The 22763-nt window shown below is 49.3% G+C and overlaps 2 protein-coding genes across 9 annotated transcripts in view; both read right to left on the bottom strand.

Annotated features, from left to right (window-relative positions):
- The window catches only part of AUNIP (aurora kinase A and ninein interacting protein), a 30688-nt gene extending 22694 nt beyond the window's left edge, over positions 1–7994 (bottom strand). Inside the window, 1 exon segment of the mRNA XM_014855020.3 lies at positions 7807–7994. Coding sequence (XP_014710506.1) covers positions 7807–7884 — 78 coding nt within the window. The 5' untranslated portion in view covers positions 7885–7994.
- Positions 7995–9155: 1161 nt separating this feature from the next.
- On the bottom strand, positions 9156–20249 carry PAQR7 (progestin and adipoQ receptor family member 7). Of its 8 annotated transcripts, none has more exons than XM_044770039.2 (4): positions 19697–20249; positions 17461–17699; positions 15684–15776; positions 9156–11236 (listed from the first exon to the last, which is right to left on the bottom strand). In XM_044770039.2, the coding sequence occupies exon 4, from the start codon at positions 11213–11215 to the stop codon at positions 10172–10174; it is 1044 nt and encodes a 347-aa protein (XP_044625974.1). In that variant the 5' UTR covers positions 11216–11236; positions 15684–15776; positions 17461–17699; positions 19697–20249; the 3' UTR covers positions 9156–10171. The 8 variants fall into 8 exon arrangements, with proteins under 8 accessions (XP_044625974.1, XP_044625975.1, XP_044625979.1 ...); XM_044770040.2 differs by having other exon boundaries at positions 15684–15779; positions 19697–20009; XM_044770044.2 differs by having other exon boundaries at positions 17541–17699; positions 19697–20009.
- Between the last annotated feature and the right edge of the window lie 2514 nt (positions 20250–22763).

Genomic DNA, 22763 nt, shown 5'->3' with positions numbered 1-22763 from the left:
TCTAGTAGGGAACGAAAGACAATAAATGAACAAGTAAATATATAGTATATAGTATGTCTGATGATGAAAAGTGGTATGGAGAAAAATAAAGCAAGACTAAAGTAGTTAGAGAGCATGAGGAGTAGGGGATACAGGAAAAGCTATTTTACGGTGGTCAAGAAAAGGACTCACTGATAAGTTGATGCGTGAACAAATGAAGCAGCAGAACCATGCGGCATTCTTTTTTTTTGAGGAAGATTAGCCCTGGCTAACATCTGCTGCCAATCGTCCTCTTTTTGCTGAGGAAGACCGTCCCTGCGCTAACATCTGTGCCCATCTTCCTCCACTACTATATGGGGGACACCTGCCACAGCACGGCTTGCCAAGTGGCGCGTAGGTCCACACCAGGATCCGAACCGGCAAACCCTGGGCCGCCAAAGCAGAACGTGTGGATTTAACCACCGCGCCACCGGGCGGGCCCCGCATGTGGCATTCTAATCCCTGTACACTTCAGGCAGAGGTATACAAAAGTCCCAAGCACAGGGGTGTTTGGCTCGAAGGCCAGCAAGAAGGTCACTATGGTTGGAGTGAGGCAGAGAAAAGAGTAGACGAGGTCTAAAAGGTGTGAGAGGGCATACATGGCCAGATCGTGCCTTGTGGGCCTTAAAGAAGATTTTGGTTTTCATTGGAAGATAGGAAACCACTAGATGGTTTTAAACTTAACAGTCAGCAAAGGGTCACTCTGGCTCAGGTGGCAGTGGGGGAAATAGTAGGAAACGATGAGATTCTAAGCACATTTGAAGGCCAGAGGATTTGCTGATGGACTCAGTGTTCGTAAAGTTGCAGAATGTCTGAGTGGCATTTAGTGCTCTGCCCAGGCTGGCCCAGAAACCACGGATGACTCAGCCAAGATTTCTGATATCTTTACATTTCTGTCTCCCTCTGAGTTATGTCCACTTCTCCTTCCCTGCTACGTATTCCAAGGGTAAGGAACTACACTGTATTATAGATAAGAAATAGACATTGTTTTTTGAGTTATAATGACATTTTAAATGTAACATGCCTAAGAGACAGCAACTATAAAATCACACACTAAATCTTTTTCCCTCTTCAACGTATAGAAAAACCTGTTAGAAATATTTCTCAATGTTTTCAAATAGAGGCAGCAAAGTTAAAATACAAAATTTAAATATTATGTAAATTAAAATGGCATTTTTAAAAATCCAGGCTAAAACCTGTATGTCCCAAATAAAAGTTCTCCCTCATATATTTAGTGAAAGGTGAACAGCAGAACAATATGTTTGATATAATCTCATTTCTGAGGGAAAAAGACATTTATTTATATACACATAGAAAATGTCTTGAAGGATACCAAATTGTTAACAGTAGCCACTGCCACTGAGGCTTTTTTTTTTTTTTTGAGGAAGATTAGCCCTGAGCTTACTGCTGCCAATCCTCCTCTTTTTGCTGAAGAAGACTGGCCCTAAGCAAACATCCAGGCCCATCTTCCTCTACTTTATATGTGGGATGCCTACCACAGTATGGCTTGCTGAGCAGTGCCATGTGCGCACTTGGAATCCAAACCGGTGAACCCTGGGCCACTGAAGTGGAACATGCACACTTAACCACTGCACCACCGGGCCGGCCCCTAGCTTTTTGGTTTTTACTTAGCACAATTTTACACTATTTGATTCATTTTTTCACAAACATATATTACTCTCATAATAAAAAAAACTGAAATGAAAACAAATACAGCGTCCCCCATACCAAGGCCCAGGTAATGAGGCCAAGGCTGCCATGCCTCCGTGGGTAGTCGTCCCAGGAGAGAAGCAAACATACTCCTCTATCTTCTGGCCAGACTGCAAACTACTTCCCACTCTCCCCAAAATAGCAGACAGTGCTGTTTGCTTCTCTCCTGGGACGACTACCCACGGAGGCATGGCAGCCTTGGCCTCATTACCTGGGCCTTGGTATGGGGGACGCTGTATCTGCTTTCAAATATTCCTAATTCAAAGAGTAGTAAATACCCACTGAACATTTCAATCACTTTTGATAAATATATATATTTCCCTACCATCCATAAATTAGCCTTCTCCTCTATATTTTGGGGGAAAAAAGGTCACCATTCTATCAGTGCTGTAATATGATAAATCTCATCTTTTTTGCATACTAATTCACAAACCAGAGAAGAACAAAAAGGTTACCAAGGAAGCAAGATAACTTTAAACTGCTGATTTAACTTAGTTAACATAAAATGCTACAGCTGACACAGGATCCTCTCAGAAATTCCTGCATTGTAGAAAATAAATGTGTTTCAGATTCAGGAAGTGACCCAAACTCTAATTATTGGATAGAAGGGAGAGACTTTAGTATTCACTAAACAAAGTTATATGTTTCAAAGTTTAATTTTAAAAACAGAGACATTCTTTGACCAGTAATTCCACTTCTAGAAATTCATCCTACAGATGCATTCCTGTATGTGCAAAAAGATATGTGTATAAATTCCTCATTGCAGGAGTGTTTTAAATAGCAAAAGATTGGAGATAACTTGTTATCAATAAAGGATTGGTAAATATAAATAAATACACAGATTTTCCTCAATTTATGATGAGATTACGTCCTGATAAACCCATCATAAATTGAAAATATCCTAAGTCAAAAATGTCTTTAATAGGCCATATACGACAAACCCATAGCCAACATCATACTCAATGGGCAAAAAGTGAACGCCATCCCCCTGAAAACAGGAAAGAGACAAGGATGCCCTCTAACACCACTCTTATTTAACATAGGTCCTGGCCAGAGCAATCAGGCAAGAAAAAGGAATAAAAGGAATCCAAATAGGGAGAGAAGAAGTGAAATTCTCGCTGTTTGCAGACGACATGATCTTATATATAGAAAACCCCAAAGAATCCACTGGAAAACTGTTAGAAGTAATCAACAACTACAGCAAAGTTGCAGGGTATAAAATCAATTTGCATAAATCAGTAGCATTCCTATACTCCAGTAATGAACCAACAGAAAAAGAACTCAAGAATACAATACCATTCACAATCGCAACAAAAAGAATAAAATACCTTGGGGTAAATTTAACTAAGGAAGTGAAGGACCTATATAATGAAAATTACAAGGCCTTTCTGAGAGAATTGGATGACGACAGAAGGAGATGGAAAGACATTCTATGCACATGGATTGGAAGAATAAACATAGTTAAAATGTCCGTTCTACCTAAAGCAATCTACAGATTCAACGCCATCCCAATCAGAATCCCAATGACATTCTTTACAGAATTAGAACAAAGAATCCTAAAATTCATATGGGGCAACAAAAGACCCCGAATTTCTAAAGCAATCCTGAGAAAAAAGAACAAAACGGGAGGCATCACAATCCCTGACTTCAAAACATACTACAAAGCTACAGTAATCAAAACAGCATGGTACTGGTACAAAAACAGGTGCACAGATCAATGGAACAGAATTGAAAGCCCAGAAATAAAACCACACATCTACGGACAGCTTATCTTTGACAAAGGAGCTGAGGGCATACAATGGAGAAAAGAAAGTCTTTTCAACAAATGGTGCTGGGAAAACTGGAAAGCCACATGTAAAAGAATGAAAATTGACCATTCTTTTTCACCATTCACCAAAATAAACTCAAAATGGATCAAAGACCTAAAGGTGAGACCTGAAACCATAAGGCTTCTGGAAGAAAACGTAGGCAGTACACTCTTTGACATCAGCATGAAAAGGATCTTTTTGGACACCATGCCTTCTCAGAGAAGGGAAACAACAGAAAGAATAAACAAATGGGACTTCATCAGATTAAAGAGCTTCTTCAAGGCAAATGAAAACAGGATTGAAACAAAAAAAACAACCCACTAACTGGGAAAAAATATTTGCAAGTCATGTATCTGACAAAGGCTTAATATCCATAATATATAAAGAACTCTCGCAACTCAACAACAAAACATCAAACAACCCAATCAAAAAATGGGCAGGAGGGGCTGGCCCCGTGGCCGAGTGGTTAAGTTCGCGCGCTCCGCTGCAGGCGGCCCAGTGTTTCGTCGGTTCGAATCCTGGGCGCGGACATGGCACTGCTCGTCAGACCACGCTGAGGCAGCGTCCCACATGCCACAACTAGAGGAACCCACAACGAAGAATGCACAACTATGTACCGGGGGGCTTTGGGGAGAAAAAGGAAAAAATAAAAAAAATCTTAAAAAAAAAAAAAAAGGGCTGGAGACATGAACGGACATTTCTCCAAAGAAGATATACTGATGGCCAATAGGCACATGAAAAGATGCTCATCATCGCTGATCATCAGGGAAATGCAAATCAAAACTACACTAAGATATCACCTTATACCCATTAGAATGACAAAAATATCTAAAACTAATAGCAACAAATGTTGGAGAGGTTGCGGAGAAAAAGGAACCCTCATACACTGCTGGTGGGAATGCAAACTGGTGCAGCCACTATGGAAAACAGTATGGAGATTCCTCAAAAAATTAAAAATAGAACTACCATACGATCCAGCCATCCCACTACTGGGTATTTATCCAAAGAGCTTGAAGTCAGCAATCCCAAAAGTCCTATGCACCCCAATGTTTATTGCAGCACTGTTTACAATAGCCAAGATGTGGTAGCAACCTAAGTGTCCAGCAACAGACGAATGGATAAAGAAGATGTGGTACATACATACAATGGAATACTACTCAGCTGCGAAACAGAACAAAATCATTCCATTTGCAATAACATGGATGGACCTTGAGAGAATTATGTTAAGTGAAATAAGCCAGCGAGAGAAGGATAATCTGTGTATGACTCCACTCATATGAGGAATTTAAAATTATGGACTAAGAACAGTTTAGTGGATACCAGGGGAAAGGTGGGGTGGGGGGTGGGCACAAAGGGTGAAGTGGTGCACCTACAACACGACTGACAAACATTAATGTACAACTGAAATTTCACAAGATTGTAACCTATCAATAACTCAATAAAAAAAAATGTCTTTAATACACCTGACCTACTGAACATGATAGCTTAGCCTAGCCTACGGTAAACGTACTCAGAACACTTACGTTAGCCTAAAGTTGGGCAAAACCATCTAACACAAAGCTTATTTCACAATAAAGTGTTGAATATCTCACATAATTTATTGAATACTTTACTGAAGTGAAAAACAGAATGGTTGTATGGGTACCGAATGGTTCTCAGTGAATCAGTTGTTCACCCTCATGATCGCCTGGCCGAGTGAGAGTTATGGCTCACTGTTGCTGCCCAGCGTCACGAGATAGTATCTAACTACATATTGCTGGCCTGGGAAAAGAGCAATATTCAAAATTCCAAGTATGGCTTCTACTGAATGTGTGTTGCTTTCGCACCATCATAAAGTTGAAAAATCATAAGCCAAAGCACTGTAAGTTGGGGAACAGCTGTACATACTTGCTATGGACTGAACTGTATCCTCCCAAAACTGTTGAAACCCTAACCCCACAAGGCAGGATCTGGCCATGTATGCCCTCTCACACCTTTTAGACCTCATCTACTCCTTTTTTCTCTGCCTCGCTCTGCTCCAGCCATACTGGCCTTCTTGCTGTTCTCCAAGCCAAATACACACACGTCTATCTACCTCCATCTCTTCCCCTTCTCCTTGCCCCTTTCTCTTTCTCTTCCCCTCGTCCCCACAGTGTGCACCAAGGAAAGGCCACGTGAGCACACAGTGAGAAGGTGGCCACCTACAAGCCAAGAAGGAAGTCCTCACCGGAACCCAACCCAAGCGGACTAAGACAATACTGTCACATTAATGGATATTATTCCAAATATTGGAATACTACATAGTCTTTAAAATAAATGAAGCAGGGGCCAGCCCTGTGGCTGAGTGGTTAAGTTCACGCGTTTCGCGACGGCCCAGGGTTTTGCTGGTTCCAATCCTGGGTGCAGACATGGCACCGCTCATCAGGCCATGTTGACACGGCAAGCCATATGCAACAACTGGAAGGACCCACAACTAAGAATATACAATTATGTACTGGGGGGTTTGGGGGAGAAAAAGGAAAAAAATAAAATCTTTAAAAAAAAAATGAATGAAGCAGCTCTTTATCAATGCATATGAAATGATTCATAACATGCAATAAGTGAAAAAAGCAAGTTGTAGGACAATATATAATATGCTACTGTTTGTAACAAAGACAAGATACAAGTTTGCTTACAGATGCATAGAATATCTCTGAAAGGATACACAAGAACGTTGTGGCCTCTGAGATGGGGAAGGATGACCAGGGGTATTAGGGAGATATTTCACTGCACATCCTACACATTTTGAATTATGTACCACATGAATGTATCACCTATTCCAAAAACATTTTTAAGTTTAAAATTTTTTTAAAGGAGCATGTGGTTCATTTGTTACTTCTCAAAAAATGACTTTAGTTGTAAGATGCTTTTTAACAGTCCTCAGTTGATCTTATTCAAGCAAGCTGTAGCCACCTACAGAAAAAAATTCTCATTCATGGTTTAGATTAGGTTGACCATCTGGTCTTTAGACTACTGCCCAAACTATCCAAATCCAGCGCACCCTTCCCATCTCCAATCCCCTTCTATCTGCTTGGTTAAATCTTCCTTGATAACCCCAAATCATGATCATCTCTCTAGCCCCCAAAATCACATTTCCCTTGAGGCCACTCATCTGGACATTTTTCTGCCTTGTAGAGGGTAGGAGCACTGGGCTTTGCAGCAGTCAGAACTGGGCCTGAAACCCTGATTACCTGGGTACATTTCTTAATCTAAGCCTCAATTTTTTCATCTATCCAACAGAGATAATGACAGTATCTACTTCACCGAATTTTTGTGAGTAGCTGCCGTCGATAAGGCATGTAATATCTCAGCAAAGTGCCTGACACACAGTAAGCACTCAATAAATGTTAGGTATCATTATTATTATCTGTCCATCTCTTTTCTTCCCCATAAGACTGTAAGCAACTTGAGGGCAAGAATCCTGCCTTTAGTGTCTAGGTATTTCTTAGGTATAATGGGAATTATACTATATACCACAGAATAGTACCAAACAGACAAAACATATCTGAAATACTTAGCACAATGCCCAGCATAAAATGCTCAATAAGCATTAAGATTGTTCTCTCATACTTTTGTTTCTTCGTAATGTTTCTAACAGAGAATCTTGCATATGCGAGAAACCTGGGTGTGATGGCCGACCCTTCCTAGTTGGGTGAACCTGAGTTACTCAGCCTCAGTTTCCTCGTTCTCCTAAGGGTGATGATATATATAATGCATCTTAAACATTTAACAGCAGCTGGCACCTAGAGGATGCTCAACAAATACGAGGCCAGCTCCCCTTCCCGTCTCTTCTACTCTTTCCCCTGAAGGTACTGGTTCCGGGCAGGCAGACGGCCTGCAACCCGGCGGGCCCTCAGGAGGAGGATTTCATAAATTTGCATGCGCACCATCTCCCAACACCCGGGCCTCGCCTCCCGCCACCGCACAGAGGTTCCGAGTGCCTGAGGAGTCTGCTCCTCTCAGCTCCTCGGAGCGAATGTTCCCTCCGCCCCTCCGCACCTCTCGAAGCCTCGCCGTCCCGCTCTCCCGACCCCTCCGGGCTTCCTTCCTTCCGCCTCATTTACCGACACCCTTCCCCAACCCCATTTCTTCCTCCTTCTTCAGCCTCCAATCCCTCTCGCTCGGAATTCCCAAAGCTGTTCCTTCTCGGTCCCCGACGTCACCTCCCTCGCCCAGCGGCGCCAGGAGCTCGTCTCCTCTCAGGCCGCCAGGCCCCGACCCCTCCCCCGACGCTCGCGCTCCAGCGTCCCACCTGCACTTTCCGCCTCTTCAGCGCCGCCGCGTCCAGCCACACGCCGCAGGCCTCCTCCTCGGGGCCTCTCCGCCTCATGGCGGGTGCGGAGGCCGAGCCGACCGAACAAGGGCTGGGGCTCCAGCCGCCTCAGGGAACCGCCGCAACCGCCGCCACCAGGGCAACTTTGGATCTCCCGCCAACGCTGGGGGCGGGGCTACGCCGCGGCCGCGGCCGCCCCGGCGCAGGCCCCGCCCCCAGCGTCGGCCCCGCCCCCGTAAGGCCCCGCCCCCTCCCCTAAGCCCCGCCCGACGCCTCCCCCACGCCCTTCTCTCAGGTGTGGAAAGCCTTCACGCTCTTTCTGTTCTCGTTCAGGAGTTGCTTTCCGGAGCCTATGCTGTGTGATCGCCTTCGCAGCATAGCACAAGGAATGTGTTTTTTCTTTTGGCTCAATTAGTTGCACTTTCTTACTGTAAAGTAATAACTACCGGGGGCTCAGGGTTTTCCTTGTCTCATCGCTGAATCCTCACAATCATCCCAAAAGGAAGGATGGAGCTGAGGCTCAGGTGCGCCAGGGTCCTCCACAGGACCCTAAATGGTGACCCTAAATGAATTACTTTTGTAATTCAAAAAGAAAAAAGAAATCTAAGCATAAGTGTGAAACCACATGGGAGAGGACTTAGAAAACCATGAATGCTAAAAATTTGGAGTCAAGAACTAGCTTTCAGTCCTGCCTTCACGGCTTACTATGTGGCCTTGGATTTTAAAGAGGATCAAACGAGGTTTGTGAAACTACTTTGTAAATTCTCAAAGCCCCTCAGAAATGCAAAAATGCTGGCAACCCACCCGTCCTTCCACCCTAACCACAATCCCCATAGATGTCATATTTATATAGTAGGATATTTTAGCAGTACAGCCATATTTCTTATTCATTTGGAGTTTTGTTCTTTTCTTATCTGTACTTCCTAATTTTCCTTCGCTGTACATATATTGCTTGTGTACTGTAGAAAATGCACTATTACAAAAGCTACATATAACAATATTACAAAAGTTAATGTATAAAATCCTCCTTGATTGAAGGAAAGACCAAAAAATGAAATCTTTGTCAAATTATAAGGTGCAATTATGTATATTTTAAACACATTCTTTTAATTTCTAAAACTTATTTAGTAACAAAACGCCTCCGCCTTTCCTGCCAAAAAAAAAGTTCACTTATATAGTGTATAAAGCCCCAAGCCCACACGCCAGGCAAACATAAAACAGGAACTGCCCCCCTTCTCCCTGTGCCCACCCCCAGGAGCCCCAGCTTCCTTGGGAAAACCTCCTCCTGGCCCCTCGCTGGGACAGGAGACAAAAAGCAAAGAGGCAGCTGTTAGCACAGTCACTTTATTGCATCTAGGACACATCAGAGTCCAGATCACCGCCAGCTCCAGCCCCACTGAACTCCTCCTTCCATACCTCTTGGCCTTTGTACAGGTTTTTCCCTCTGCCGGGAAGGTCCTTCCTGCATCTGCAAACTCCTACTCACCCTTCCCAACCCAAGACCCTGAGGGTCCCAGGCTACACTGATTATTCGCTCCTCAGTGCTTCCCCTGACAGTTCATTCCATTATTAAAGTCTTCATCATCTCGTATGGATCCACGGGGCCCAGTCGGTGGTGTACCTCTGAGCAGAGGCCTAGGAAACACGTACTGGATAACTGAATCGTGAACAAGGGAACCAGGAGAGAGGCTGGGAACAGGATGGGTGGGACACGGAGGCCAGAGCTACACCATTGGGGCTCACCATCTAGGGCAGTGACTGAAGAGGTGTGGGGCACTGGATGGGATCCATTTCCACCTGGCACAATCTTCTACCTTTGGGGGCTCCCTGGAGCTCCAAACCTCCAGGCTGGGGTTCAAGGCACAGTAAGCTCCTGCACACACTTGGGGCCCGCCCCTTCCCTATCCACCCAGGAAACCTGGGTAAGGGGGCTGCTGAGGCCTCCCCTGCCTCTCAGCTCAAATCGGACTGGCCTTAATCCCACCTTCACCCCCTCTCAGGTAATCTGGAAGCCCCAAACCAGGGTCCTGGCCCTAACTGACCCCCCCATCCTTATCCTAGTGAAAGGCAGTGTGGGGAGGCAAATCAGGGTGGCCCACATCTTTCTCTCTTCCCCTCTCCTAGGGCAGGGAACTGGGGCAGGCCCAGGAGTGGACTCCAGCAGTTCCCGGCCAATCCCCAAATCCAAGGACTGGCCAGTGCCGCCTGTGGCAGCTGAGGTGTGCGCAGAGAGTCACCGCGGGCCAGACACAAACAACTTTACCAGGACTTGTTCCCATCTGGAGCCAAGCCTGGACCCCTGGACCTCCACTATACCTCCCTCCCTATCAGATGCCACCCCCCTTCACTGGGTCTTCCGATCGAGTTTGTGCCGTACCAGCTGGCTCAGGAGGAACGCAGTGAGGAAACTGCTGCCCATGGTGAGCAGGAAGAGGCCGGAGAAGTTGTGGGGCCAGCGGGTGTGCAGAGGCTCATAGATGGGCCGGCGGGCCTCATAGTCCAGCGCCACGGCCTCCAGCTGAGCCAGCGTGCACAGCACCAAGAACACATGGAAGACCTGGTGGCCTTGCCCGAAGACATGGCAGCTGCCAGGGAACCAGCGCTCAGGCTCGAAGGCTGAGAAGAAAGCGGCAGCCAGCAGGAAGAAGAGCACCTGGCACTTGTGGTAGAGAAGAGCCGGGTCGTCCGTGGCAGGGTCGGAAACCAGGATGCGGTGCACCACGGGGCTGATGTCCAGGGCGTAGGCCAGGGCCGAGGGCACCTCCTGGAAAGTGCGGCCCAGCAGGCCGGGCTTCTGGGTGTACTTGCTATAGCAGGAGCCAGTGCAGGAGAGCCAGGCGAGAAAGGCAGCCATGGGCAGGAAAATGCTGTGCACCCGGGCATGCCAGGCGGGCTCGATGGCGTAGTGGAAGTGCACCAGGGCACTGCCATACTGGTACACGGCCACACCCACGTAGTCCAGGAAGAAGAAGCTGTAATGCCAGAACTCAGACTTGGCCTGCAGGAGGTGAGCCAAGGCACTGAAGGAGAGGTAGGTGAAGGAGGTGAAGATAATGATGAAGAGAGGCAGGGCGTGCGGGTCTCCCCAGAAGTCCACGGTCCCCGCGAAGATGGCCAGCCGCAGCAGCAGCACCAGGGCCGCCAGCAGGTGGGTCCAGACGTTCACGGCCTCGTTGTGCTGCTGGAACAGAGTGCGGAAGTAGAAGCGCCAGGTCTGATGCAGCGGCCGGTAGCCCACATAGATGTATGGCTTCCAGAAGAGGGGCGGCACCTCGGCTCGGTCCACCGTGAAGACAGTATCTGGCTGCACAGATGGCTGAGGCTCCTGGTGGACCTGCCGCAAACTGGGCAGGAGGTGGCTGAGCTTCTGGGCCACCAACGTGGCCATGGCTGTGGGTCAGACAAGGAGCTGGAAGAGAGGCGAGAGCAAAGTCAGGAGGCTGGGGTGCTCAGCCTGTCACCCACGTGAGCAGCAGCTGGGAAGCCCTGATGCCAGGTCTTATTCCCTCCTCCCATCCCCTTATCCCTACACCGAATTTAAGAGGAGAGGAGTCATCCTAAGGGAGAGCTTCATTCTGACTCACGATTGTTCTGCTGTCTGATGTATACCGAGTGACTAGAACAGTGTCTGGTACATAATAGGTGCTCAATAAATGTTTGAGGAATGCATTACTTAAGGAGGCTCAGTATCTCAGCCATTTCCTTTCCAGTCCAGGCTCCACACAGCAGCTCCCACTGTTCTCTCCTGTGTTCATGCTGCCATCAGTGTTCACCTGGTGGTGACAATGACCTTGCTAAGAGACCCACTGCCTCTACCTCTAGCCCCTTCAGAGCAGCCTGGGTCTCTCACTGACCCTCCATTTCCCTACATGATTTGGTCCCTGTTACCTTTTCCAACCTTATTGCTCAACCACAATGCACTTCACATCCAGCCACAGCCTTACCAAACACCTGGGCCTGCTGTTTCTCATGTCTGCAGCTTGGCACAAGCTATTCCCTCCCCCTGAGACACTTTCCTCCTCTTGCATATCAGGCAAACTCCTACTCATCCCTCAAAACCCATTTCTTCTGTGATACTTTCCCTGGCCCTCTGAACCTCCTGTGATGACTCCTCTACTTGAGTGCCTACCATCAGATACCCATCCTGTGACCATTATATCACTTGTCATGGGCATTAACATTGTTAATGTAAGCTCATTGAGGATAGGCGGTTTGTCTCATTATTTTGGGAACCCCTTGGGCTTAGCAGGTAGCTGGTGCTCAATGTTTGTTGAATGAAAGAACAACATAACAGTATCCTGACAACACTTCATACCCTTCAAGACCCAACTCAGAATGCCACTTTCTTCCTGAAAGTCCCCGGTAACAACTGATCCTATAAAAACAACGCTTTCACTCAGCCATACCCCCGACTCAAGTTGCCCCCTCCAGCCCTTCCACACCCACCCATGGTTGCTAATTGCAAATAAATCAAATCTAACCCCTTACCCAAGGATTCAAGACCCCAGGACCTGCTCCCACCCTCATTTCCCACATAACCCAATGTCACATCCTGTACCAACTTCCTTTCCCTCCACTGACATCCTTGAAGGCCAATACAAGCTGCCATTTCCAGGGGACCTCCTTACTGCCTCCTTAGCTTCCCCTGTGGGAAACTTATAATGGCTTATACAATTTAGCATTTAAAATAGATTCATTCAGGGGCTGGCCCCGTGGCCGAGTGGTTAAGTTCGCGCGCTCCGCTGCAGGCGGCCCAGTGTTTCGTTAGTTCGAATCCTGGGCGCGGACATGGCACTGCTCATCAGACCACGCTGAGGCAGCGTCCCACATGCCACAACTAGAAGAACCCACAACGAAGAATGCACAACTATGTACCGGGGGGCTTTGGGGAGAAAAAGGAAAAAATAAAATCTTAAAAAAAAAAAATAGATTCATTCATTCATTCATTCATTCATTCAACAAACACTTACTGAGCCCCTTCTCTGCCTCAGGTCCTGTGCTGGATCCAGGGGAGGGCAGAGTGGAAGGGGATTTGATCCCTGTCCTCAGGAACTTCATGGTACGACAGAGGTTACAGAGAGGAAAACAAATCATAGCAAATGCTTACACTGCACTTGCTGTGTGCCAGACACTGTTTGAAGCATTCTATGTGTAACTGACTCATTTAAGCGTCAGAACACCCTGTGAAGTATCATTATTCCCATTCTTCAGATAATAAACTGAGGCACAGAGAAGTTACGTACATGCCCACCCACCTACCTAGAAAGCAGCAGAGACACGATCTGAACTCAGTTAGGATCTTAACCACCATCCTAAACTGCCCTTTGCAAGACGAGGTAGCAAATGCTATTAATCATTTCATAATTATATACTATTTGTCTGATACCAGTTGCTTCATTCGGCCTTATCATTATTCACTGTGTCATTCATTAAATCAAACATCTATTGAAAAACTGGCACCTGCCAGTCAACTCCCCTCCCTCAACCTCCCTCCAACAAGCTGATTGGACTCAGCATCCAGGTTTTCTGTTCAGTGTTCACCAGATATTTACTGCAACTACCTTTGCACCAGTCACTGTAAGAGACAAGGAGATCCAGGCAGGATAAAGCACTGTGTTCTCTGCCACCAGCACCGGATCGCCCCGTCCCGAGGTCACCCAATTATCACACATGGTCCAAGTAAATGCAGAGGGCTTGAGAGGCAAAGGCCACAGTCCGATTTGCATCCCTAAGCTCCTCCTGCATTACATTCTGAGGTCATCTCTGGGGTCTGGCCTTTCCTAGTCCAGGGAGGAGGCGGGAGCTAAGTCATCACAGCACCGCCCGAGGGGCGCCCCGACATGATACTTGTCCTTTCTGTTCCCAGACAGCCGGGCACAGGGCAGGTTAAGAAGCAGACCGTGCTGACGGACTAATTAATGGGGCCACTTCCATCCAGAGCACGAGACCCCTGGCCCACCTTGCTGTTGCGGAGCCAGCACTGGATTTCTTCTCCTCCCTGACAGACTGGGCTTCAGCCTCAACAATCTGACCTCCGCCCTAGTCTACAACTTTGTCTTCCCATCTCAGGACCTCGGGGAGCCAGAAAAGGCCTCTGGAAGCATCTCGTGCAGCTCCCTTGTTTTACATCGAGGACACAGGAAGGCCTTCCTCAGAACTGCCCAGTCCAGCAAGGTTTCCATTGCACCACGAGGGCAAAGACCAGGGAATGACGACATGCGATGGTGGCCTGGTTCCTGAGTCCCTGTGATCTAAGTCCAGTCCAACGCTCCACATCCCACTCTTTGAACTTTCTATGGCATAACAGCATGTTAAAGGCTCTGAGAAGTCCTGCAGCAAAGAAACCTGCTTCTCTTTGTTGAACCTACATTTGCCAACCGTACGTAGCCAAGGATGCCTTTTCCTATTACATATTATAAAGCCAGCTCAAACGTAATAAGTGTTTACTCTATGCTCACTCTTTACAATCTCATTGCAATTAATTCTCATGACTAGCTTGTGAGATAGGTATTATTATGCCCATTTTGTTTGTTGAGGATAGTGAAATTCAGAGAGATTAAGAGCTCATTACCCAAGGTCAGAGAGAGAGGTGGGGCCAGGATTTGAACCCAGCTCTCTGACTGCAGAGACTGGACCTCTTAGCCACTCTGCTACAGCCCTGCCTCCTGTCACACCTATCTGCACCCACAGAACTACTTTGGAAAATACTGGTCTCTAGGGCCGGCCCAGTGGTGCAGCAGTTAAGTTCTCAGGTTCTGCTTCTCGGGAGCCTGGGGTTCGCTGGTTGGGGTGCAGACATGGCACCACTTGGCACACCATGCTGTGGTAGGCATCCCACATATAGAGTAGAGGAAGATGGGCATGGATGTTAGCTCAGAGCCAGTCTTCCTCAGCAAAAAAGAGGAGGACTGGCAGTAGTTAGCTCAGGGCTAATCTTCCTCAAAAAAAAAAAAAAGAAAAGAAAAGAAAAGAAAATACTGGTTGAAAGCAGGTACCCAAGTCTTTTCCCATAAATTATTTCCTTGGGTTTCTAGCAATGGATTCACATCCAGAGACCTCAGTCTCCCCCAGTTATCACTACCCACTCGCTCTGCACCAGGGAAGGCCTGGCTCACTACCCCATCATGGGGGTGATAGCTCACTCACAGCCTCCTCCCCCTCCCCGAGCACAACAGGCTCTAAGCACAGAACCCAGAGGCCACATACTGAGATAACAGAGATCCTGCCGCCCTATCTCCTTTAGACCTCAGCCAGAGGCCCCATTCCATCTGAATAGGTCTACTTTCAGAAATAGTTCCCATCTCCAGATTCCATGGAAAGGGGCCCTGGATCCAGGGGAAATGAGCAGGGGTCCAGCATGAGCTGGAAGGGTGAGGGTGGGGATCCAGACAGCACCCTCAGGGCATCCTCTGCGTAGTCTGCCCACCAGGCTGCCGGGATCTGCCGGTTCCAGGCTTCCCACTCCAGCCCAGGACACCTCCACGGCCCCCTCCAAGCCTCCCATACTGCGCTAGTTACCTAGGGGTTTCTCTCAAGCCTGGGGGCTGATGACTTCCGCTGTAGGATGGGACAAATTTGCCAGAGGCCAAGTACTGAGTGGCACTTCCACAGGTGAGGGTCACCAGGCGTGGGACTTCCAGGGACTGGAGGTGTCTTGTGTGATGTCACCACCAGAGGGTGGGGCTAAAGACAACCTTCACCACTCTACCCTCCCCCCATCACCACTCCCACATCGGTCAAATCCAAGCTAAACTCTGCCCTCCTGGCCAGGCCTTAGCTGCAGAAAGAAGCCCACGGTTAAGCTCTGCGTGAAACATCTGGGGAAAGCGAGGGCTAGCTGAAAAGCTGTGACTTACCCAAGATCACACGGCAAGGCAGGCAAAGCTGGGCTGAGACCAGGTGTCCAGGGCCTGGTTGAGGGATGTCAGGCAAATTTGACTGGCTTCTGTCTGCTCCTCACCGGGAATCAGAGTGGAAGGAAGTCAGGAAGAGAGGAGAAAAGACACATAAAGGCTCGTGAAGGAGATGGACTTCAGATTCAGACAAACCAGGTCTGACTCCTGATTCCGTAACATATTAGCTGTGTGACCTAAGACAGGCGACTCCCCTTCCGTTATCCTTAGCTCCCTCATGGGAATTATTATCTACCTCATAGACTGCTGCAAAGATAAAATTTATTAGAAGAAAGTGTTAGCACAGTTTCAAGACTCAATAAACGATTGCTATTATTATTTATTAATAGCAGTAGTAACTAATTACTACTAAGAATAGTAGTATTTAAAATATCTCCAGGGGCAAGCCCGGTGATGCAGCAGTTAAATGCACACATTCTGCTTCGGTGGCCCGGGGTTCACCAGTTCAGATCCTGGGTGCAGACATGACACCGCTTGGCACACCATACTGTGGCAGGCATCCCACATATAAAGTAGAGGAAGATGGGCATGGATGTTAGCTCAGGGCCAGTCTTCCTCAGCAAAAAGAGGAGGACTGGCAGCAGATGTTAGCTCAGGGCTAATCTTCCTCAATCAATCAATCAATCAATCAATAAAAAATAAATAAATAAATAAATAATATCTCCAGCCTGAGATTTCCTCGGGGTTCTCTAAAAAACTCATTCCTCTTTTAGTCCTCAATAGCTGGGTCCACTGGATTGGGGGGCCTTAGAAAGTTATCTGTGTTTCTTTAAACATTTACCTTTCTCTGAGGGCGCATTTAGGGACCAAGGGAATTTGGCGGGAGTTTGGACTTCTAGAGACACTGACTTTATTTATTACTTAAAGTGTTCTCAGCAAAGACCATTCAGAGTAACCTTTCTGGATTCACAGAGCCCTGAAGATTTGCACTTGCCCCCAGACCCAACAGAGGTAGACGGGAAGTGAAACCCCCAGGGACAAGGGTCCCAGCCCTAGCAGTCCCAGCAGCCGGCAGAAGGGAAAAGTGGGTGGCCCGCCCTGGCAGTTAATCTGACAGGCACGCGGGGCACGTGGCCAGGCCGGGGCATGTCCTGCAGGTTTGGAAGGCTTCCAGGTTGTCTGAAGTTTAGAACTGAGATCTCCAGGCTCCAAGTCCGGCTTCCTCCATCAGCCTGAGCAGCTCCTTCCTCCTCTCCCGTCGCAGCTCCCCAGCCCTCCCAGCTCACATTCCCCTTTTCCTGAACTCAAGGTCAACCTCCTCACCTCCCTCCTCAACCAAGGCTGGCCACCCCTAGTTCCTCCTGGTCTCCACCTGATACACACTGTCAGAGTCCCCTAATCCCTCTGGGGGCAAAAATAGCAGACCAGGTTGGGAGGATGGGGTAGGAAATGGGCTATGGAGAGGAGAGCCACGGGGTAGACCCATGCCATAGTTTTACTCCGCGCTCACTATATGCCAGGCACATGGCTGCAAAGCTGCGGCGCACGGTGAATGAAGCAGGCAGGCTCCCTGCCCTGACGGAGCTCACCCACACAATGAAAAGCCCACGGGCCTAGGGAAATCCAGACCAGAGGGAAGGCACCCAGGTAGTGACCATGGAGCACTGGAGAGAGCTGCGGCTCCAAGGAAGGGTGTCTACCACTCACCTCGGGCACATCTTTCAAGAGAAGCCAGGTCCCCATTTTTATGTGAGAATGGGATTTCAGGTCTGGAACTTACCAGCTGTGTGACTTTGCTAAAATCCCTTAACCTCTCTGAGCCTGTTTCTTCACTTACAATCGAAGGATAATAATAGCCACCTTTTGGGCTCTTGTGAGAGTCAAAGTCACGGATGCTAGGCGTTGGCTCTGGCACAGCACTGGCTCCACTGTTTTTGTTGGCTTCTAGTCCTGGCTCAGCCACTCAGTCCCTGTGTGACCTTGGACAAGTCCCTTCTGCTCTCGGCCCTGTTTCTCCACCTGTCAAAGGAGAGAGTGAATTCACCAGTGACTTCAAAGGGCCCTTCCTGGCCTACTATGTGCCAGGTGCTGGAGCCTCAGCAGCAAATAAAGCAGTTAAAACACTGCCCTTAGAGAATTAACAGCCCAGCTATTTAACAGCTAAAGGGAACACCTAAGGGTTTTAACACCCTGCCCTATTGGAACTCCTAACTCCTAACTCCCTATTGGAACTCCTAACTCCTAAGTATCATTGAGTTATAATTCCACTTCCTCTTTTGCCTCCTTTCTGACATGCAAAATATTCATTGTTGTTTCTCTGGCCCCAACTGTTCAGCACACTCCCTTAAAGAGAGCTTTATCTTGCCATGGAAGGCAAAGTTTAACCCCATTGGATAAAAATGATAAGGCCAGGCCAGTGTTAACCACGGGCTGTCAGAGGTAAACTCTCCTGAAGGGTCCTGATAAGGACAGCACAGTCGGGCAGAGCCTGAAATGTTACTAACTAGACCAGGCACTGCGGGCAGTAACTTACAGCGGCTTGCTGTTTACCAATGACTTTCACACACATTTCACCTCTCCCCTCCAGCAACTCTTTGAACCTGCAACTAAGCCGGTGTCACAGCCGCGAGGGCAGGATGGCAGAGCACAGGGGTCTGACTCCAAAAGCAGTGCTCCTGCCCTCCATCTACTGTATTCAGCTCCCAGGTGCCCAGTGGGCGGCCAGAGATGATACAAGCAAAGTTTTCATCTCTGGCTGGCTACTCGCTGTCTCCACAACTGGGTCACCTCCCTCAGTGCAAACCAATTCCCCAACTCGGCCCAACGTGTTTAAAGAAAAAGTCCTTCCATGTCTTCCAAAACTGAACAGGAACCACTTGTGGTTTTTTGTAACTGCACTTTGGGCCTCCATTTGTCCTGAAAAGTGTGATCAGCACGAGATAACTCTTACAGGAATTCTTTCGTGGAGATCAGACTCACAAATGCTGTGAGGACAGGGAAGAACCTGGAGAAAAGCAGGCCCAGAGAGGTTAGGGGAGCTGGCTACAGTCACCCAGCACAGGGGGCAATAAAGGGAGCTGAGATTCACCATTGACCAGCAAGGAGACCAGCAAGCAGAACTAGCAAGTTCGCTGGGCAGGAGAACTGAAGCTGGCGAGGGGTGGCCTCTCACCAAGGAGCCCAGAGGTGGCACAAGGCCCATGCCTGGAGGCTGAGCTCCTCTCCCATAGGAGCTAAAACATGGAGTCCTGGGCCATGTACTCAGGGGTAGCCAGGCTCTGAGAATCCATCAGACTCTCAGACTTCTCAGCCTTGGCCTGACCTGGCCCCATCCTCCCACCAGGCCTGCGGGGGGGGGGGGGGGGGGGGGGAGCCTGACCCAGGGAAACCTCTGGGGGTCCTCAAAGCCTGTGGGCTTGAGGAAAGTGCTGTGGGGCTCCTTCCCCTTCCCTCACTGAGTGAGGGGAACCCCCATGCTCTCCTGACACGAAGGGAGCTTTCCTCATCCCCACGGGGCTAGGCTCCTTTGGAACAAGTGCCCTCCTGGACCCCAGCAGCGCTGTTCCCACTGTTTCCGGTTTCCCAGCTGGGAGCCCCTCACATCACCCAGTTCCAGGTACTCACACTCCTTTTTGCCCCCAGAGTCTCCCCAGATTCCTCCTCCAGTCCTGCCTAGCTTCCTGCAGGACTCCGAGGCCCTCCCAGGCCAGCCCGGTCCTCTGCCGCTCGCTCACAGACGTCCTCCCCCTCCGGCTCTGCCTCCCTGCCTCCTCCGGCCTCCTCCACTCCTCCCGGAGATGCTCCCGCTCTGAGCCTCCTTCCTGCTCCCACTCCCTCGCGGCGGCGCCCCCTCCAGCTGGTCCCCTGGCGTCCTCCCACTCTTGACCGGAGGTGCGCCCTCTCCGGCGACAGAGGCCTGCCGGGGCTCCCTCCCGCCTGCTCACGCGACCGGCCCCCGTCCAGCCCAGCCCAGCCTTGAGCCGCCCGCAGCTCCCCACGCGTCCCCCACCCGGTACCTGCGGCCGAGCAGCGCTGGGCGCGGGGCGGGCGGCGAGCGCACGGATAAAGGCGCAGCGGCTCCGCCCCGAGCCCGAGGGAGGGCCGGGGGGCGGCGGGCGGCGGCGCTCACTCCGGGCTCGGGGCTGGCCTTGCGCAAGCTTCCTCTCCCACGCCGCGTCCGCGGGTTGCACGGGGGCGAGAGGGGTCACCCCCACCCGGACGACGGAGTCTTGGGAGGGCCTGGGGTCATCGTGCAGATGGGGACACGGAGGCCCAGAGAGCAGAAATGGTTGCGCAAGTCCGGCGGTGGCGCTGCGGAGGCTGCGGCTCAGCGGCCTCCGCTTCCGGCTGACTTGAACCTCGGCTCCCGAGGCCGGGCGGCTGCCGGTGGGGGCACGTCGTAGTGATGCGGGATCGGTGAGCCGAGGAGTCGAAAGAAAGATTTCTTAGACTCTCAAGATCTGGCAGTAGTGCTCTTTTATTTAGAGAATAGTGTGGAATAGCATGGGGACAGGACCCATGGGCAGTCAGAGCTTCTGCTGCTGCCGCTTCTGCTGCCCCCGCTGGCATGGGGACAGAGCCCATGGGCAGGCAGAGCCGCTGCTGCTGCCCCCGCTGGCATGGGGACAGGATCCATGGGCAGGCAGAGCTGGTGCGTGGGGACAGGACCCACGGGCAGTCAGAGCTCCTGCTGCTGCCCCGAACTGAGGGTTGGGGCCAATATTTAAGGCATAGGTGTGTGAGTTATCTCTTTATTAGTGTCCGTTTGGTCTGGCCATTTGGTGGTCCCACAAATCAAACCGGATTGAGTAAATGGCAGAAGTCACTGCTCACATATTATCCTCGGCTAAAGACAAAGGAGGATTTTGGGGTGGGGGGTCAGTTACACGAGGTTGCCAAACAGTCTTCAAAGATAAGGCCATCCCCCCTTCCTCCTGGCTCAGAGAGGGAGGCATCTTCACAGATAGAGGTTTCCCTTAGAAATGTAAATGTTTTCCCAACAAGGGGCAAACAAATTCCAGAGAGGGAGGCATGAAGATTTCCTTTACAAATGCAATTGTCTCTGATCAAAGGGCAAACAAACTCCACTCCTTGGAGCCTGCTTCTTATCTGTAGTTTGAAAAGTAACCAGCCTAAAAATCCTCATCATAAACTGTTTTAAAATTAAGCAGCCTAAAAATCCCCATCAGTAGCAGGAGCGGGAGAAGGTTCCCAGCGAGAGCCCGCGGCCCGGTCCCGAAGCCACGCAGACCCACACAGTCCACCCTCACTAGGCGGCTTCTGGTGGAGATACAACCGACCTTCCCATCTTCATCGCTCCGCCTGCGGAGCTCCAGCCCACCTCTGTGCCCCCGTTTTATTCAAGTTCCCACCCAAAGACCTCTCAGGTAGCTTCCCCTGAAGCCCAAGGCTCACTGTTTGGACCTCTATTAAAACACTCGCTTTCAGGGGCCAGCCCAGTGGCATAGTGGTTAAGGTTGCGCTCCTCTTGCCCGGGGTTCACAAGTTTGGATCCTGGGTGCAGACCTACACACCGCTCATCAAGCCGTATGTGGCGGCATCCCACATGCAAACTAGAGGAAGATTGGTACAGATGTTAGCCCAGCGACGATCTTCCTCACCACACGCACACATACAAACCCCACTTTCTTCTCCCTAGTGTAACGTCCCCCACCGGGAGTGGGGCTGAGGAATCCCCGCACATAGTAGACCCCCAGTACATACTGAACCAACAAAAGCAGGGGTTGTCCTCTCCTCTGGTGTGCTAAGACCTGGCCCAGGCGGCATGGGGAGACACCCCTCCCCTGTCTTGGGAGTATGCAGCCTGATGGATGAAGAGCTGAGAGGAGACTGTCAGGGAAGGACCCTGCTCTGCCCTCAGGGAGCTTTGAGTCCATTCAGAGAGACAGTTGTGGCCGTGATGGCAGGATCCAAGTCCTGGCACTATCCCTAACTCACCCTGTGACCTTGGGCAAGCCTCCTTGTTCTCTCTGGGCCTCGGTTTTATTACCTGTAAAATGCAGATAAGCATAATACCAACCTGTCAGCATTGTTCGGAGGATTAAATAAAACGTTTGGTATGAAGGTTCTTTGTCAGCTGCAAGATACTAGAGGAACATGTTTTTCTTTATTATAACCAAATGCATATAATCATAATGTAATAGGATGAAATAGGTCTTGGCTTCAACGGGTTCAGACAAACCCTTAAAAATTAGTTAAATCTCCCTTACCCACATGGATAGGAAAAGTGACACAGAAAATCCAATCATTTAGAAGAGACAGGGTATAGGAAATGAAAACAAGGAAGGACATTATGGAGATTATGTTCTACGTGATGGGGTATAGTCTATCATAGTGAATAAAAATTTAAAACTTATAAGGTGATTTGGCTTCAGCTTCCATTTTTGGAACACCTTGTCTTGTTTTTAAAGCCATAGCTTATAAAACTCTTGCTGTGCGCAGAGCCATGTGCTACACTGTTGTCATGATTATCGCCTTTGATCTAGACAACCCTATTAACCCATTTTACAAATTGGTGAGCTGAGGCTCAGAAAGGGGACTCAGGACTGTTATATTATCTCATTTGGCTTCATGCATTCCTGCCAGGTGGTGTGTTGCCCTGCATTTTATGGATAGAAAAACTGAGGCCGAGAGGGGAGAAAGATGTGTACCAGGTCATATAGCTCTGGGTGTATTCAGGCTCTGGGAAGTGGACCTGGAGGTATGCTTGGGGGAGAAAAGTCACTTAACCATGAAACTTGACCGTGGATAGTTGACAGCTGAATGACAAAAATAATGAAAATAAGAATAGGGGTCACTGATGGACCGGTTGCCATGTGCCAGGCTCATGCAAAGCCTCTTTGTGCACTGTAGGCCCATGATGGGGTTTTGTCATGATCTCGGTTTGTAGATGAGGTAACAGGCTTGGGAGAATGCTACTTGCCCAGGGCCACTCAGTTGGTAGCAGGCCCAGATGAAAGCCTGGCTCTCACCTGCTACCCAGAACTGTTCTCAAAGAGTGAAGCTGCGGAGCCTGGACACTTCCTTCCCCGCCCTGCGCTGCTCTGGGTCCTTTTTCCAGCC

The sequence above is a fragment of the Equus asinus genome, chromosome 5 (assembly GCF_041296235.1).
Source record: "Equus asinus isolate D_3611 breed Donkey chromosome 5, EquAss-T2T_v2, whole genome shotgun sequence".
Taxonomy (NCBI): Eukaryota; Metazoa; Chordata; class Mammalia; order Perissodactyla; family Equidae; genus Equus; species Equus asinus.
The sequence above is the reverse complement of the archived record's forward strand: the minus strand, read 5'-3'. Positions and strand labels throughout refer to the sequence as shown.